This window comes from Orbicella franksi, chromosome 3 (genome assembly GCF_964199315.1).
Source record: "Orbicella franksi chromosome 3, jaOrbFran1.1, whole genome shotgun sequence".
Lineage (NCBI taxonomy): Eukaryota > Metazoa > Cnidaria > Anthozoa > Scleractinia > Merulinidae > Orbicella > Orbicella franksi.
Genome location: NC_138147.1, coordinates 15,359,088 through 15,376,355, shown reverse-complemented (window position 1 = coordinate 15,376,355; position 17,268 = coordinate 15,359,088). Strand labels below are relative to the sequence as shown.

Here is a 17,268-nt window from a genome sequence, read left to right as displayed (position 1 = left end):
ACATTCAACGATTCTTGCGTCTCCCTAAGGGAGGACCATCGCTTCAAATACTCTTCGAAAACAGCATGGAGTGTTTGTTTTTTAGTGTTTATATTAACACGGTATTTGCAGTAACCAATAAAACTCTTGCTAAGCAGCTCGATCACTGTTTTTTCTCCATTATTTATTGCATTATTTTAGCTGGCGTTTGAGTCCTTGGCAGTGATCAGCAATGCATTAACCAGACTGGAGGCTGGTGACTTGGGTGTGTGTAGGTCAGTGCAGTTCATTTGTTTGTCTTTATCTAAGGTATGTAGTTTATTCCTCATAACGCGTAGCTTTTGGCGTGTGATCCGTCATTTCTGAGTTGCCTTTTGCCTCTGTGTCAAAACGAGTCTTGTGGGAAACCATTGATATGAAAACGTTTTCCACCTAAAGGTTCATTTTTCATGTAAACCGGCAGAAGCTTTGACTCATTTTCATATAAAAGGATTTTCACGGAAACTCGTTTTGAAACAGAGGCACAAGGTAACTCAAAACGGCCTGTTGTCGTTCACTCTTGTCTTCGTTTTCATGCTCCTTTTTGGCACGCTGTGGGAGGGAGGCGTTAGCAGTTAGTGCTGTGCACATCTCAGCGAGCGGTCCGACCGCTGGCCGGGATCATTGCGTTGTGTTCTTGGGCAAATCACTTTGTTCTAACGGTGCCTCATTCTAATGCTTGGTATAACCCTGTGATGGACTAGCATCAAATTTGAGAGGGAATGGAGATACTTCTAGTCACTTAGTGCTGCAGAAAACGGAATAAATTTCGGCGGAATGGATATTTCGCCCGTGCAGGTGTTTCCTGTTGCACGTAAGTCTTTCAGTGGCGCATCTACCTTTGTTAGTGAATATTGTTACATAGCTGACGTTTTTTCCGCTACAGCGCGCCCATTCATTGGCTAGTTCATGGTCACATGACATCTAACAATGAAACTGTTTCTCGCCAAATGCCATGAGCGGGGATCATTTCGAAAACGACGACGACGTCAAACAAGAAACAGTTCACTGTTACCCGCGAAATGTTGACCGCTGTTGCACGTCATTTGTCAATAAAGTGATTATTTGTTTTCCACCGGTTTGACCCATTTGTTTTGCCATATAACAAATTACTCAATGACCGGTCCCTTGGGGAACAGTGAAGTTTGTTTTGTATATGGTTTAGCTGGCTAGCGTAACAGACGGTTTTCAGAATATTTAAATGTTAACTTGTGTCCGACGCTCAGTGAATTCTCGGGCGTTTTACTACCATTTGGACTGTTTTGTTGTAGCTTTGGAGAGACTGTCCGCCTGTTGCATCCATTTCACGAACCGTTCACAGACCACTCTGGAGCAAGAATCTTACAGCAATTTACCTTCGATCAAAAGAAAACCAAAATAGCGCAAGTAAGTAACGAGTTTGACTTCCTACCTATTTTGATTTTGTGAATTTTTGTTTTTGCTAAGGCAGAGGGCATGATACAAGAACCTTAGGTATCTTGCCATTTTGTAAGAAATATTCATAATCGATTATCTAACGTTCATTTTGAAATACCATATACCCTATTCCAAAATGGGCGCCATTTTAGTGTTCTTTTGTTTGCCTTCAAATTACCCCTTGTTGCCTCGTTCTTAAACTCGAAATTCAAAAGAAAGTTTTCCCTTGAACGAGGCAACAAGGGCTAATTTTCAAGCAAACAAAACAACACTAAAATGGCGGCCATTTTGGAATAAGGTGTATAAAACTTCTCAAACGGAAATAAATGAAAAAAGTGAAAATAGGACACTCCAAACAGATTCAAGAAAGCTGTAAATTTAAGTATTGTGATGGATGACAAATTTTCCTTGTGATGAACTTTGAACGTTTTTAGCTCCTAGACACGTGCACAAGTCTGATGCTCTCAGCGCATTCACGGCTTCCTTTGTCCCCCCGGATGAGACGTGACACCTCTCAACTGTTGCTCATTGTGTCTGATGGCAGGGGCATATTCCTGGAGGGCATGGAGGTTGGTAAAACAGCCTTGAAACTCAGAATAACTTAAAATGTTTTCAAAGTTAAAGGTTTTCAAAGAACATTGGCGTCATACATGCTGCCTTAAACTGATCGTGGCTAGCCTCTTGAAGGTTTAAATTGGAGAAGTCCCGCTTACAGTTGAATCCCTATTAAGCGGCCACCCTCGAGGAAATGGAAAGTGGCCGCTTATCAGCGGGTTGTGCCTACTTAACAGGTGGCTGGTTAATAGAGTTTCAACTGTACATGACATTTAATGAATTAAGAAATGCACTCTCTTTTTCATTTTTATTTTTTAAAGGTCACTCCGCTTCTGTTATAGTTACTGCTTTCGCTTAACAGAGGGTTGTGCCTACTTAACAGGTGGCTGGTTAATAGAGGATCAACTGTATATAGAATTTAATGAATTAAGAAATGAACTCTCTTTTTCATTTTTATTGTTTTAAAGGTCACTCTGCTTCTGTTATAGTTATTGCTTTCGATATACTACATTGCTCAGGAAAATGGGAAGAGGCCACTCAACAGGTGGCTGCTTAATAGAGGCTTAACTGCGTATAAAATTTAATCAATTAAGAAATAAACCCTCCTTTTTTGAGAGCACTCCGCTACTAATATAGTTATTGCTTACGATATATTACATTGCTTATTTCCAGTGTTGAATGAAACCTATTAGCCGATGAAATATCTTTTAAAATTAACAAGTTTATTAAGTTTGAAGATATTTCACTGAATAGAAACATTTCCGAAAGCCTTCAGAAATTCGAAATGACACGTGGTTTATTTTATATTTGGTTTGAAATTTTTCAAAGTACTCTGATTTGATTGCTATGATGATGATGATGAACATGAAGGAAAGAAAAATCAAAATCAAAATAATTTACTCTCGACTGTGTTTCTCCCTGTAGACTGTACAGAAGGCCGTTCGAATTGCAAGAGAGGCCACAATATTTATGGTCTTTGTGATTCTTGACAACCCGGCTAACAAGGACTCCGTACTTGACATCAGAGTGCCGATATTTCGTCCGGGAAAATTGCCAGAAATCAAATCCTACATGGAACAGTTCCCTTTTCCATTTTACATCATTCTCAGAGACATCAACGCATTGCCGCTGACCCTGAGTGACGCACTAAGGCAGTGGTTTGAACTGGTGTCTAGTATGGATTGATAGCGAAAGCTTTTAGTGTAAAATGCGCGAGGACCTGAAGAGAGCGAAAGAGGCTTGCAATCTGGGACTGGACTGATGTCAGAATACCAGATTGCCGTAAAACGAATATCAAGAAGATCACTTGTTCAATTTCATACTCGTGTTGTCCAATTAGGAAATCACAAGTTGGCAAGTCTCACAGCATGTTGCATGGGAATCGCTGATGTTCCTTAGCAATGTCTGCAAACAACCGCTGGTATGGATTATGGAAGATGCAGGATTTTCGGTAGTTAAATGAGCCTGTGGTTTACGTGCGAGGTTTTCATCCTCTATGCTTGTTGTACCGTAGTCTGCAGAGCTCTGCTTGCTTCCTGGACGCCATCTTGTTTTGATTGAAAGAGTGGACGAACGCGCGGTCTTGGGTCCAAGCCAAGCTATTCTTCCGGTCATTCCCAGATTTCCTTTGTCCCCCCGCTTTTGTAAAAATCTGCGGGTTATTAATTAATATACATACCGTTGAGAAGATCCTCGGTAAAATAAAATCAACTTATGTTAACAAATTGGTCACAATGAAATTACTAGTTTAAATTAAATCATTTAAAACCATTTTTGTTAAAATATATGCCACGACGTTCTGGCGGTTCCATGACGTCACTACCAAGTCAAAACGAAAAAATGCGCGAAGATAAATATGAAATGAAATGAAAATTGCTAAGGAGATCAACGCAATGGAGCAAAGATGAGTAAAATAAAAAATAGAATATCTCTTTGTAACAGAGTCAGGTAAAAAGATTGGTGCGAGATAAGCGTTTAACTCAGAATACAATTCCTTTGTAACAAGCTTTTCATAAACCAAACAACAAACCCTAATCTACATTTGTTCAATACCTAAAATAATTTGACCTCTAAATTAAAGCAGACTTTGATAGTCCACGTTTAGATGCTGGTCAGTTGCTGAACGTTTGTGTTGACTGATGTGTTACTGTAAATGTTGCATCGTATATCCGACATAAATGCTTGGCACTATTTTAGTTTCGACCTGAGAAGATACATCAAACGCGAAAAACCGTGTTTGACCACATTTCTTACAGCTCGAAATTCTTCCAATATATAGAGGTATTAGATGGCCGCGCGGAGATACGCGTTTTTGAAAAAAATTTTCACTCGTTCGCTACGTTCACTCGTAAAACACTGGAAGATAAATTTCGTTTCTCCAAGCGGTCATGTAATGTTCTATTTATTAGTTTAACACGAATGAAATACTAAACCATTTCACTTTAGAGATGCGAAAGGCGCGATTCATCATGTAACCATAGCAACGTTGATCTTTTCACTTGTGAAGATAACGTTATTTTCACGTGTGAAGATATGTTTTCGCGCGAAAGCTCACGTGACATTTCATTGGTGTTTATATAATAAAATTCGCTACGCGTCGTATTTTCAACTCTCTTCTTGGTGTTTGGGAATGTGGTCAAACACGGTTTTTCGTGTTTGATACATTACACGCAATACGGAGCTGGAATCTCATGCATTGACGACGGCGATGCCAAGAACAACGCGTACTATAAAGTGAATTTACGTTTTACTTGATTATTAAGAATTACCCTGATGTATTCAGTGTCACCGGCTTTTAAAGAACTAGCTCCTGCTGAATACGCAAAGAAAGCGTTTAACTCCAAAAGGAAACGGAAAAAAATTAGTCCTCATGGTTGACTTCTTTCAAAATAAGATATTTTGGTAATAGGCCACGTTCGATATATCAATATTATAACATGGCTCCGAAGCTTTCAGGACAAACTTCTCTATTTGGTGTTGTTTTCTTTGTATCCAAGTCTGTTTTGGAAATTGAGAGAAAAAGAAACTTAAAAAATTTACAGTTTTGACACGAAAGCCTCGGAGACATGTTAGAATATGGATATATCGAACGTGGCTTATTTGACGTTGCTGTTGTGCAGATTACGGCTTGTACCAAGGTTTATATTATCATGTGCAAAGTTTTCTCATTACCGCATTGCCGTATGTGTTTGCTGAAGCTCCTTAATAATAATCCGATTCCCTCTTCCTCTAAAAAGTGAAACTGATTCAGAAAGTGAACTCAGATGTGTCACGTTCTCAGAAGTTGTTTGAAGTGCCACAAGAGCTGGTCTACCATCAGGGCCTTCAAATGAGTGACACAGTTTCACAGTTTTCTTCTTTTCACCGGAAGCACCGGTCGCAGGTTTAAATGGAGTGAGAATTAATCTTGTGAGTGGCCATGTGATATTTATTACTTATTAACCGAGAGTGATTGTCTTTACGGGAAAATCTCAGACCGAGGCCTTGAGATTTGAGATATTCCCATAGAGACCGAACATTCGAGATTAATAAGTTGTTTATTATATGGCTGTTTGCCTTGTTTTTGCAAGCCCGTAATCGGCCCGTGGGCATTACGGGAGAATAATGCCCTACAATTAGCCAATTAGAGCGCGCGTTATATCGGCTACAGAAACAAGCCACATAATAAAGGTTATAAATACCATCTACAGAAGGGAATCCCTCGTATTAAGTTAATGAGCAAGGTACGTTTCGTTTTTGGTGGTAACATAATAAACTGGATCGAAGGGATTCCCCCGAATTAACTTACGTCATCAGCTATTCGTATGACTTTGCTACATCTGACGAGCTGAGTTCCGTTTTGCTGATTACAATGCGAGGGGTTTGGAAAGCGGTGCTGGAATCTCGTTTCTCTGTTAAAGTTTCGGTGATTTCTCAGCTACCAGGTAAAATTTCAGCGCATTTCTCAGTTGTCAGTAAACTTTGCGCATTTTAGATCTCAGCCGTAAGTTAAAAACCCCATTATTTGTCAGCTGACAGTTCAAATTTTGATCAATTCTCAGCTATCATTTACATGTAAACTCCATTCCGTCACCCCGAGAACTAACGATCTGCTGGAGTCTGAGGCTTGAAGCCTAATTCGCCGTTAAAATTTGCGCCGAACACCTGCGTTATTATAAACGATCAAATTATTTTAAGATGGTTGAGAGCAAAAAAGCAAAATTTTCTCGAATTTTGGGCCACTTGAAGAGCATTTGCTCGTTTGAAATACTCAACTTAATATGGATAACTCGCGAAGCATGGGCCAATAGAACAAAAGACCCGAAATGTGTTTTCCCGCCAGCCGTGAATTTAGAATTAGCATTGAAAATGTGCATACCGTTTCGCCATTTTCAGGATAATAAGCCAAGTTTATCTGTTGCAAGTTTATGAACGGAAACGCAGTCGAGGTCCATAAAGATGCAAAAGATTATCGGGCCCAATATCCAGTCTTCCTGACGGAGCATTAAAAACACCATTTTTTGCGGGACACAGCAGGTAATCCCGTGAGGGCATTGTAGCCCACTCGGGCAGCTAATCACAGTGCAACACTTGATTCATCTTGCCTCCTCGTTTTTTTTTAGTGGGAAAATTTTAAGGCATGGTTCTCGGCGTTTACGCATTTCAACGCAAGCGCAAGAAATTAAATAGCAGTGATGGAATTTTTAGTAACAGATCGATTGACAGCATTTCTTGACCGCATCCAGCTAAGACTGGTTCTCAATTGTCTCCTTCGCAGCCGTTACTAAGGTCGTTAACGCATGAGCAGAAGCCCACATGCGCAGACGCAGTAAAATGTTGATAACTAGTGCCTTTTGTGAGGACAGTTTCATTACCAGCGCCTGCAGCGTATGTTATTTATGCTTATGCTTGCGCGCCAGTGAAAACCAGTCTGCAGTCCTCCCTCCCAGTCTTAGTCAAATAAAAACTCGAAACATGTTACTAAACCGAAAAAAATCCTAAGTGGAAAACTGCTCCATGCGTATAATCGCGGGCACGTAGGCTCAGCTTATTACATAAACTTAAATTTGTAAGAATGTAAATGAGCCGCCCTAGCGAATTTGGAAGCGATAGCCTTATGCTATCTCGACCATAAAGGAAGAGTTAACTCTCGAAATTCCAATTTTCCAGTGTCGCCAGAGCAGTCTATTTACCTTTATTAACTTCACATTTGTATTTAACTCAGTGCTTCTCCTCCCGTTGACGACGCATTTTTTTTTTCCTCTGGACCTTCGAAATTAATACTGAGGAGTGTTTTACATTGATGGTGGACTCGAGTTAACAAATTGACGTCTGTTTTTCGTGCGTCTGTTCTGTTATTGATCATGAATTTCCTCATAACATTGTCAAAGTAGCTGTGGATCCGCAGACTACTTTGACAATGTTATGACGAAATTCATTGTCAATAACAAGACAGACGCATGAAAAACTATCGTCAATTTTTTTTTTACAATAACAAATTGTCAAATTGTCTGCTCTCGCCTCGCTCTCGCTCGTTCACGCATCGCATACATTATAAATTCATGTGTCTGTCCGCTTATTGACAATGAAAATTAACCAATGAGCGCGCGAGAATTTCTGCAGTTATCGTAAACTTTTGTATTGCTTTCAGTTTTGATTTATCTTTGCTCTAGTTATTTTTTACTAAGCAGTACATACTGATCGACAGAACAAGAAAAAGTTAATTGTTCGATTCTACTTTGACAACAGGACAATGTTCACGATAAATGTAAGAAATGTCAAGCGAATAATTTCCAACGTAAAATTATCTACCTGATGTAACTTTACGCAACAGGCCAACGTTTTCACTATCCCTACTTCTTAAACTAACTGTAACCCTTACTAGTAACAACTATATTAACTTGGACTTCACTTTCTCACGTACAGTGTTCAACCAAAATCTGAAAAATTCAAAATACTGATTATAGCCTTTTCTTTCCGTGTGCAAATTTACCGCAGACGCTTCATGTTTGATAAAAGTTCACGTTACTTTGTGAAAAAGATTTATATTTTTAAAAATATTAATGCTAACCAAACCTAGATGTTCTGTATAAACTTTGTTGAGAAATAACAACGGCAGGAAAAACACATGTTGTCCCTGACATCATTTTACTCTAAAATCCTAGTTTCAATTGCTACCAGGTATCAGTATTTTTTCATGTCAGACATAATTTAAAAGTTTTACAGCACGTATAACTGGTAAAACATTAGGTTTATCAGTTAAACATCACTTTGCTATTGCATTACTTATCCTCGCAGCGAAGATCCACAACAATATTGCTATCACTTTCTAAACTTCGTATACTGAAAATTATCTTTTGCACTAAGGTGTTTCTGTTTTAATACTGCTGCTGCCGTAAATACTCGCTTCTGACTGGTTGGAAGCTGATCGAAGGAAATCGATTTTTTCCTCGAAACAATTAGGGATTAATTGTATTTGTGAACAGATTGGACTTTTCCTAATTTCCACTCGTGCTTGCCGCCAGTGGAAATTATTAAAATGTCCGATCTGTTCACGCGTACAATTAATGACTAACTGTTTCTCCAACAGACTGATTTCCTATACTAAGCAGTTATTTGCGTCCTACACTCCTGAGCTGCACACTGCAGTATCCAAGTAAGTTTCAAATCTTCTTTCTGTCGCAGGGATCAACACATTTTTTGTACTTCTCACTTGCTGCCGTCCTGGTCGTTCTTCTCGACACCTGACATATGAAATAATAATAAAAGCAATAAAACAAAAAAGATATGAATGCGAGTGCAATTAAGGATTTACACTATTAGAGATATTTGAAAATTCTCTCAAAACTGCACGAGCCCTTAGGTGAGTAAAATTTGAAGGAATTTTTAAAAAAATCACGAGTAGTGTAAATTCTAATTGCTCGAGCCTTCATACGATTACTCATTTATTATGAGTGAGAAAATTGCAAACGCGCGCCCGTTAATTTGCACAGCAATGCAAATTAAGAATTAACATGTTCTCAGCCAATCACAATGAAGTAATTTTCTCAGTCATATAATACATAAATAAATAAACTAATGAGATATTTAATTAATTAATTAATTAATTTCAAAAGCAATGTTAATTATCGTTTCTATGTATCCAATATTCTGGAGATTGAAAGTTCGTGAAATGTAGGAGTTGAGGTTTGAATATTACTTGTTACATTGTGTAAATGCTTTAACAACTAACAAAAAAGAGGTTTAATCTTCAAACCAGTCTAATAATTCAGGAGGTCTGAATTAAACTGAATTTGATACCTTAGATTCTGAGCGCGCTGTGATTGGCTCAATACTAGTATATTTTATCTCTGTATAAAGCCTTTTTTTTTAAGAAATGTGTGAGCCAATACCAGGATCCCTTTGTTAGAAATAAAAAAAGCTTGTGTTTTCATTGACACTTACCTCTCTCTCCAAATTCAAATGTCACGTCATCTCCAATCAGTATAAAAGGTGTCCATTGGTTCACGCCATAGCCCTTACTTCTCATCCATTTCATGGCCTCGTGTAGAGATTCACCAACACTTTCCCCAGCAACAAGATGATCGTAGAAATGACTCATTAACTGCTCTGTTGGTTTGTCATCCAGGGCCCATAGTGATACCAACACTGAGCGTGCGCCAGATCCTAAGAATGCTCGGGCAATTCCAACAGCTCCCTCAGCTTTTGTCTGTCCACGAGCACTGTGGCAACAGCTAAGGACTACCAGCTTAGCTCGCAGTTTAAGTCTTGAAATGTCAGACATTGTCAATAAGTAGAGTCCTTCTTGAGGTATGCCGTTAGGAATACGAAAACTTGGTGCAAGGGCAATTTCTCCTCTTTCTGCATCACCATGTGCGGCGATACGAATCAGGGCCACTGAATTCATTCCTTGAAGTACTGCCTGCTTAGTCGCTTGCTGTCCCAACAAAGGCTTGACACCTAGCTTTTCTCCTACCATCCTCGCTTCTTTTTCTGCACAAGGTAATCGCGAAATGACCTTGAGGCGTCCTTCAAAATGCACTTCACCAACATCAGGATTTCCCACTATCAATGCACCGGTCTGACAGTGATAGTCTGCTGGACTTTCGCTAGTGAGCTGGAGTGTTGTTAAAGAAGGAACAACACGGATCCTAAAGGTCTCTGATAAGTACTTTCCGCTTTCATCAGTTAAGGCGGCAAATGGAATTTGGTATAAAGCACGATCAGGAACAATGACGATTTCAGGGCCCTCAAGGAATTCCACCACAGGAGCGATGATAAGTTTGTAGGAAATAGGTAGGTTCATTTTGGGTCCTTGTTATCTTTACTTTCGTCTCTAATTCGCCAACCAGCTTGGTTATCTTCCTCGCATGATTGGGATTCTATCTGAAAACTGTGTAAAGACCGGTCTTCGCAAAGCTCCTCTGGTAAAACGCCAAAACTTCTGAGGTCAAAAAATGTTTCCAAATGTTCTCCTAATCCTTCTTGAGCAATTAGGTCACTTCCTTTTATCATCTGGAAATGTGTGACTCCGGTTGCTTTAAGAGTCCACAAATGTATGCTGCGACAATGATATGAGACGAACAGACAGGTTCTGTTACATTCTTTGGCCACGATACCCTCAAGACCAACCCATGTTCGAGGATTAGCTGAGATTTTATTCTGCGCAAAGTAACGAGCTGACATTAAATCTGCCAAAGCCCTGGCCTTCGAAAGCTCAGAAATACACAGACCTTCACCAGGTCTCCCGTTTGCGCAGAGTAAACAACTGAGTTGTCTGTAGCACAAAATGTTGTCGTCCAAGAAAGATATCTTAAATTGATCGTTGTCGCGGAGAGAGTCATGCATAGTCTCGCATATTTCAATACCAGAACGGAAATACGAGATAGCTTCCTGAGTCTTTCCTTCGTTCATTCTAATCTTTGCCATCATTGTGAGTGATTGGAACTGTGCTTTAATATCTCCCATCTCTTCACTTAATGTAAGTCCCTTCTTCACATAGTCTTCCGCACTAGCATATTTTGCCTGCCTGAAAAAGTAACGTCCAAGGATATAGCAGCCCCAAGCTTCTAGCAGCTTGCTTCCAATTTCTTTGCTTATCGCAAGCGCTTTTTCAAAATACTCTTTTGCACTGATCAAGTTAGCAATGGAGTCAAGCACAGCTCCTTGATTGAAATAAAACTTGGCTACCCCTACTCTGTCTCCAATTTCTCTGAAGATCACAAGTGCTTTCTGATTACACTCGTTAGCCTTGCTATACTTTCCAAACCTCAAAAATTTATCTCCGAGCTTTAGGTATGACAGAGCAACTGTACATCTGGCACCAATTTCCTTGCCCATAGTCAATGATTTATCCCAGTAGTCTGATGCCCTCTCATAGTCGCCAACGGATTTATACACATTTCCAAGGTTTGAGTTACACCGTGCTTCTCCATATTTGTCTCTAATTTCTTTGTGCATTAAAAGTGCTTTCTCGAGATGTTCTCTAGCCTCCTCATATTCACCAACTGATGTATATACATTTCCAAGGTTTGTGTGACAGCGCGCTACTCCATTTCTGTCCCCAATTTCTTTGTTGATCACAAGTGATTTCTCGAAATGTTCTTTCGCCTTGTCATATTCGCCAACTGATGCATACACAGCTCCAAGGTTTGTGTGACAGCAGGCTTCTCCATTTCTGTTTCCAATTTTTTTCTTGATGACAAGAGATTTCTCGAGATGTTCTCTCGCCTTGTCATATTCGCCAACTGATATATACACAGTTCCAAGGTTTGTGTGACAGCATGCTTCTCCATTTCTGTCTCCACTTTCTTTCTTGATGACAAGTGATTTCTCAAGATGTTCTCTCGCCTTGTCATATTCGCCAACTGATATATACACAGTTCCAAGGTTTGTGTAACAGCATGCTTCTCCATTTCTGTCTCCAATTTCTTTCTTGATGACAAGTGATTTCTCGAGATGTTCTCTCGCGTTGTTATATTCGCCAACTAATCTATACATATTTCCCAGGCTTGTGTAACAGCATGCTTCTCCATATTTGTCTCCAATTTCTTTGTAGATCACAAGTGATTTCTCGAGATGTTCTCTCGCCTTGTTATATTCGCCAACTGATGTATACACAATCCCAAGGTTTGTGTAACAGCCTGCTTCTCCACTTCTGTCTCCAATTTCTTTGTTGATCGCAAGTGATTTCTCGAGATGTTCTCTCGCCTTGTTATATTCGCTAACTAATCTATACATATTTCCCAGGCTTGTGTAACAGCATGCTTCTCCACTTCTGTCTCCAATTTCTTTTTTGATCACAAGTGATTTCTCGAGATGTTCTCTCACCTTGTCATATTCGCCAACTGATCTATACACATTTCCAAGGTTTGTGTAACAGCTTGCTTCTCCATTTCTGTCTCCAATTTCTTTCTTGATCGCAAGTGATTTCTCGAGATGTTCTCTCGCCTTGTGATATTCGCCAACTGATGTAAACACCTCTCCAAGGATTATGTAACAGGATGCTTCTTTATTTCTATCTCCAAGTTCTTTACTGATTCGGAGTGCTTTTTCAGAGAGTAATTTTGCTTGCGCGTAGTTATTTTGATTGCGATACATTTGTACAAGATCTATGCTCAGCTTATATTCTTCAAGTCTTTCGCCACTTTCACGGTAAATTTGGAGAAGTTGGTCTGCATATTCTATGGCGCTTGTGTTATCTCTGATAATACTACAAGCCTTCCACATTGTAAAATTTATCCTCTTGTAGAATGATTTACTTAGTTTTTCGTCTTTTAAACCTGCTCTGTCTTTGAGAAGGAACAAACATTCCTTGCATAATTCGACGCCTTTTAGAAATCGATTGGTGTTTAGAAGGAAGCCAGCAACAACGAGTCCAACTGAGATGACTTGTATAACTTCGTCTACGTTGTTCATTTTAGACTGGATCAGCAAATGAGATCTTCCTTTGGAAAGGACAATGAATTATTAATGCAAACTCACAATAACAGAAGTAGAGGATAACTTAAAACCAATATGTAACTTTTTTTCTATTGTATAGCTATATGTAGGCAGAATTTCGTTCGGACCTTAACTAACCCAGTCACTAAGTTCCAACATAAGTTTTGGCTTTTCTACTGACCTTGCATGACAAATAAATCAAGCGTCGTTGAGACTGAAGCACAACTAATAAATCCGACTCTTCTATAGTGAGAAACTGAATCTTTGGAAAGCGTGGAGAGGCTGTGCTGTTCCCAAGAATTGCCCCAAGTCAACATAAACATTGATCATCATTTGTACTTTCTGTTTATTAACATAAATTATCTCGTCGAAAATCGAACAATAATACGCACTCACCAATAAAGCGTTTCAGGAGTTCCTCGATTCTTCTTTGCAAGAATTAACCCAAAGATGAATTCTTAACTTAATAACTGCGTGAGGAGAATACAAAAAAGAGTATATTGAAAAAAACAAAACAAAACAAAAAAGAAACAAACATGTGCCTACAAACATGTATACCAGAAGTCCCGTGCTCGAATACTGGTCCCTGCTAAAACAGGAATTTGTGTTTGGTGGTCCCAAATTCAACTCCTCCACGCTTTGTGAATAGCCAACTGATCAGCCTCAAACCAGTTGGGATTTTTAACAAGTTTCTCTTCAATTCACAATATTTGTTGGCTTATTTCCGTGTCCCCAGCTAGTGCAGTAGTGATGAACACTTCGACACTTAAATAACGCGATTTACTTTGTAGTTTGTGACAGTTTTCAACTTTGGCCGGTGGATGGTGATATCCCCCTAAACTGGTGAGGAGGTATGTGACACGCTTCATGAAAGCCATACCTTCGTTTAGGTCACCGGATATGCGATTTTCTTTACCCTGTTTCAGACGCAATTACAATTTATAAATGTCATAAATTTCTGCTTTATGTGATGGCATAGTTTATGTTAAAGATAACCCAGTTTTCGTTAGTTCTTTAGTTCAAAACTTAAGTTAAACTTAGTGTACTTACCGTTCTATCAGAAATTCAAATCAGAATGAAATTCAAATTTCTAGCCTCTGGCAGCTAAAACGGGGTGTCCTTCAAAATAACAATGACGTCCAAATTATCAGACTTTCGCTCCATGGGATACGCTTTCGATTTCGAATATCCACGGAATCTTTTTATGTATCTACAGAACATGCATCAAACTCAAGGGACAGAACTAGTACTTGTTTAACATTTCCAGCTAGCAGCAATTACACTGACATTTGTAATTCGCTTTAGCCTATACAGGCCTTTCACTTATTTTGTGGTATTTAGCACAGTCTTATTTTGGCTTATTTTAGTATCTGTTATTGCTTCACAGTCGGCATGTTTCACTTTTTCCTCGCGTTTCAGTTTTCAATAAATGGTCAGTGGTCAATAAATTTATCAATGAAAGAGGGAGAGTGTGACAGTTTTGCGTGCGCGAGCCGACCTGCACGGCAAACAGGTTTTCTACTGTACAAATAACTGTTCTGATATCGCTGTATATTTGTATTGTTATGTGGACAATATTCGCTGCACTTGGATAATAAAGCAGTTTATTATTTCATTTAGAAATCAGATACAGGTCGCATGACAGTATTCAAATAGTGAAATCTCTCACCGCCCTCCTCCCCCCCCAAAAAGTAACAAAATAAAATCACGAACAATCAAGGCACACGCCGAAATTCTCGAAATTTAACATTTCGACAAACATGTCTGCAGAGGCAGCAAAATTTGCACAAGATAAAAGGAGAAATGATGGAAAGAACTGTGGAAAACGAGTGGCTTGGTAGCGTTTAATCATTGAACTTCAAATTTTCACACCTGTCGTTATGTTTGACGTGTTACCACTTCAGTTGTTCAAGGTTAAAAGTTTACTAATGTGACAAAAAAGTGCTTGGATGAAATTTATTCATTTAAAAGTATTTACAAAGAAAAAAAAACGGAAAAATGCAATGACGTCTCCATGGTCGTTCAAGGTGGCTTACTACATGTACAGTTGTCAGGCGCAACTTTCAACTCATTTGTTAAATGTTCGTAGACGTTTATTCTTTCTCTAAGTACTGTTTACTAAAGCTTTAACCATGATATGCGGCATTTGAACAACACAAACGTTAACAACCAAAATGAGTGACCAACTGCTCAAGGGAAAATTAGATACTTAGTTTTCTTAAAACTGATCTACAGTAATTACAAGGGCTATCATGCACCAGGGTAAACCCCTGGGGGGGGGGGGACTTCCATAAGAAAATGTGGGGGATGCTCAACGGAAAATTTAAATTAAACCCCTAAAGGAGACCAATCCGGGCGCGGCTCGAGCTTTGTTTGACCCCTTAAAGATACCAGTAAAAACGGAATATGCTCGATTACCAGCCGCTCTTCAGGAAAGGAGCCCTCGTTAGTTGACCGAAGTCGAGAGACCGGCGGAAATCGAGCCTAAAAACGGAAATAAGAGCGTTTGTTTCGTTATTATTTCTTTGATCGAGTGCACCCTAAAAGCTACTTCGACAGCTAAAAATAGAGGGGTTTCGTCATTAACGCCCTAAAAGAGACCAGAATCCTTGATCTATACCCCTTAGCGAGACCCGACCTTTTCCTATGGGAGACCCCCTGGGGGTAAAGCCGCAAGAAATGAACGCGCGACTTAAGGGAACACATCCAGGGGGACGCGTTGGTAAAAAAGGAAAACGCGTGACGGAAAGAGAGGACTCACTGCAAAGAGAAGGGGAAAGGTGTGAAACAAGACACCGGGAAACACACGCGAAAGGTACGGCGAAAGAGTTAGAAATGCCCTGGGAAAGCTAAGTGAAAGACTTGAAATGGAACTTCCCGCAGGCTGTCGAGGAACACATAGATAGGGAACCGCATGGCATCTAAAACTTAAGGGAAACACAAGTTGATGCCCGGCTTTTGAGAATTGATTCAGACAGGTTTTGTTTTGAGTAGCGTGTGAGTAGGCCCCTCTGTAGTGGGGTGGGAAGGAAGTTAAGTAAGAGAGAAATATCCCACAATGCCTATCGATCGTTCAACTTGAGAAATTTTCCACATGCTGCCTACGAACGAGAGAATGATACTTGACTAGAATTTTCAACGTCTTGGTAAGTGAATGAGCTTTCTTATCCCATTTTATGGCGACTAAATGGACATATGTATGGCATATTGTAATTTGATGGCGTTCTCTGTATTGTAGATCACAGAAAAGAATGGAGTATAGAGTTATTGAGAAGCCGCAATTTTGTTCATACATAGGTTGATTGTCTTGTAGCACTGAACTGAATTTAGTTCGGGCATATTTTACAAAGGAGCTTCTCGTTATATTTTTTGTACGGCTTCTTGTAATTTGTCGGGCAAAGGTTCTAAGTTAATTCAAAAAAGCTAGAAGTTTTTGCATTTGGCAGTAAAATGGCAAATGAGACTTTTACATTATTTTCATGTTGTCGTTAATCTTGAATAGGCATACCTGTAGCAACTCAGGTTTAGACCATGCCGTCAAAAAACTTCAAAACCTTGTCAAAGTAATTTTAGTGATTTGACCATAAATGTGTGGCCATACCTCTTACTAATCAAGGTCGAGTGTTGGGGTTGGGGCGGGGGGGGGGGGACTCCCATATAAATAGGACAGGGGTGCTCAACGGAAATTTTGGAAAGAACCCCTAAGAGGTACCAAGGGTCTTCTCTTGAAATTTTTTCACCCCTAAGAGATATGAATTTTAAAACAACACATCAGCTCCTGTCATATTTTTTTGGCTCAATACCGTGAAGGTACCGCAAAAATTCTCGTTGTGGACCTTTTGAGGTTAAACACCCTAAGAGGCTTAGAGCTACCAAAACCCTTGTTTTTAACCCTTTAAAAGTATGACGTGCACACCCGTCACTTTTCTATGGGAGTTTCCCCCCTCTGGGGGGAGGTTCTGCACTGTAAGTTACGGACCAAGTTTTTCCCCCTTGATTGATGGCCCAAGTGCATTGAAGAGGAAAAAATGAGGATCTGTAACTTATAGTACGGACTGAGAAGACGAGGTTAGTAAAATATTTATTATATCTCTACTGTGTGTCTGATGGGTTGGTGAACGATTTCTATTCCTGCAGAACAACTTTAAAGTTTTGACGCACATCAAAAGCAAAACTAATTTGGTTAAAATAAAATTTATATCTATTTTTGGTACACAAGTGGTTTGGAAAAACAATCCGATTTTTCCCTACAGAAGTCGAACTTGCCACCGTCTGCTCAACAGTCAGGCACTTCTACCACAAGACTACCAGAGACTTATTTGAATGTAATTATGTAACTTGACTATAACCAAAATTTCT

The 17,268-nt window shown here is 39.5% G+C and overlaps 1 protein-coding gene and 1 pseudogene across 3 annotated transcripts in view; one reads left to right on the top strand and one right to left on the bottom strand.

The window, feature by feature from the left end:
- LOC145481453 (midasin-like) overlaps window positions 1–3,421 on the top strand; it is an 85,244-nt gene extending 81,823 nt beyond the window's left edge. For all 3 annotated transcript variants that reach the window (XM_081459948.1, XM_081459947.1, XM_081459946.1), the window contains exons 92-95: window positions 181–254; window positions 1,290–1,404; window positions 1,869–2,003; window positions 2,914–3,421. In XM_081459948.1, coding sequence (XP_081316074.1) covers window positions 181–254; window positions 1,290–1,404; window positions 1,869–2,003; window positions 2,914–3,174 — 585 coding nt within the window. In that variant the 3' untranslated portion in view covers window positions 3,175–3,421. The remainder of the gene's footprint in view (window positions 1–180; window positions 255–1,289; window positions 1,405–1,868; window positions 2,004–2,913) is intronic.
- Window positions 3,422–8,093: 4,672 nt separating this feature from the next.
- Window positions 8,094–12,885, bottom strand: LOC145483069 (uncharacterized; annotated as a pseudogene).
- Window positions 12,886–17,268: the final 4,383 nt, after the last annotated feature.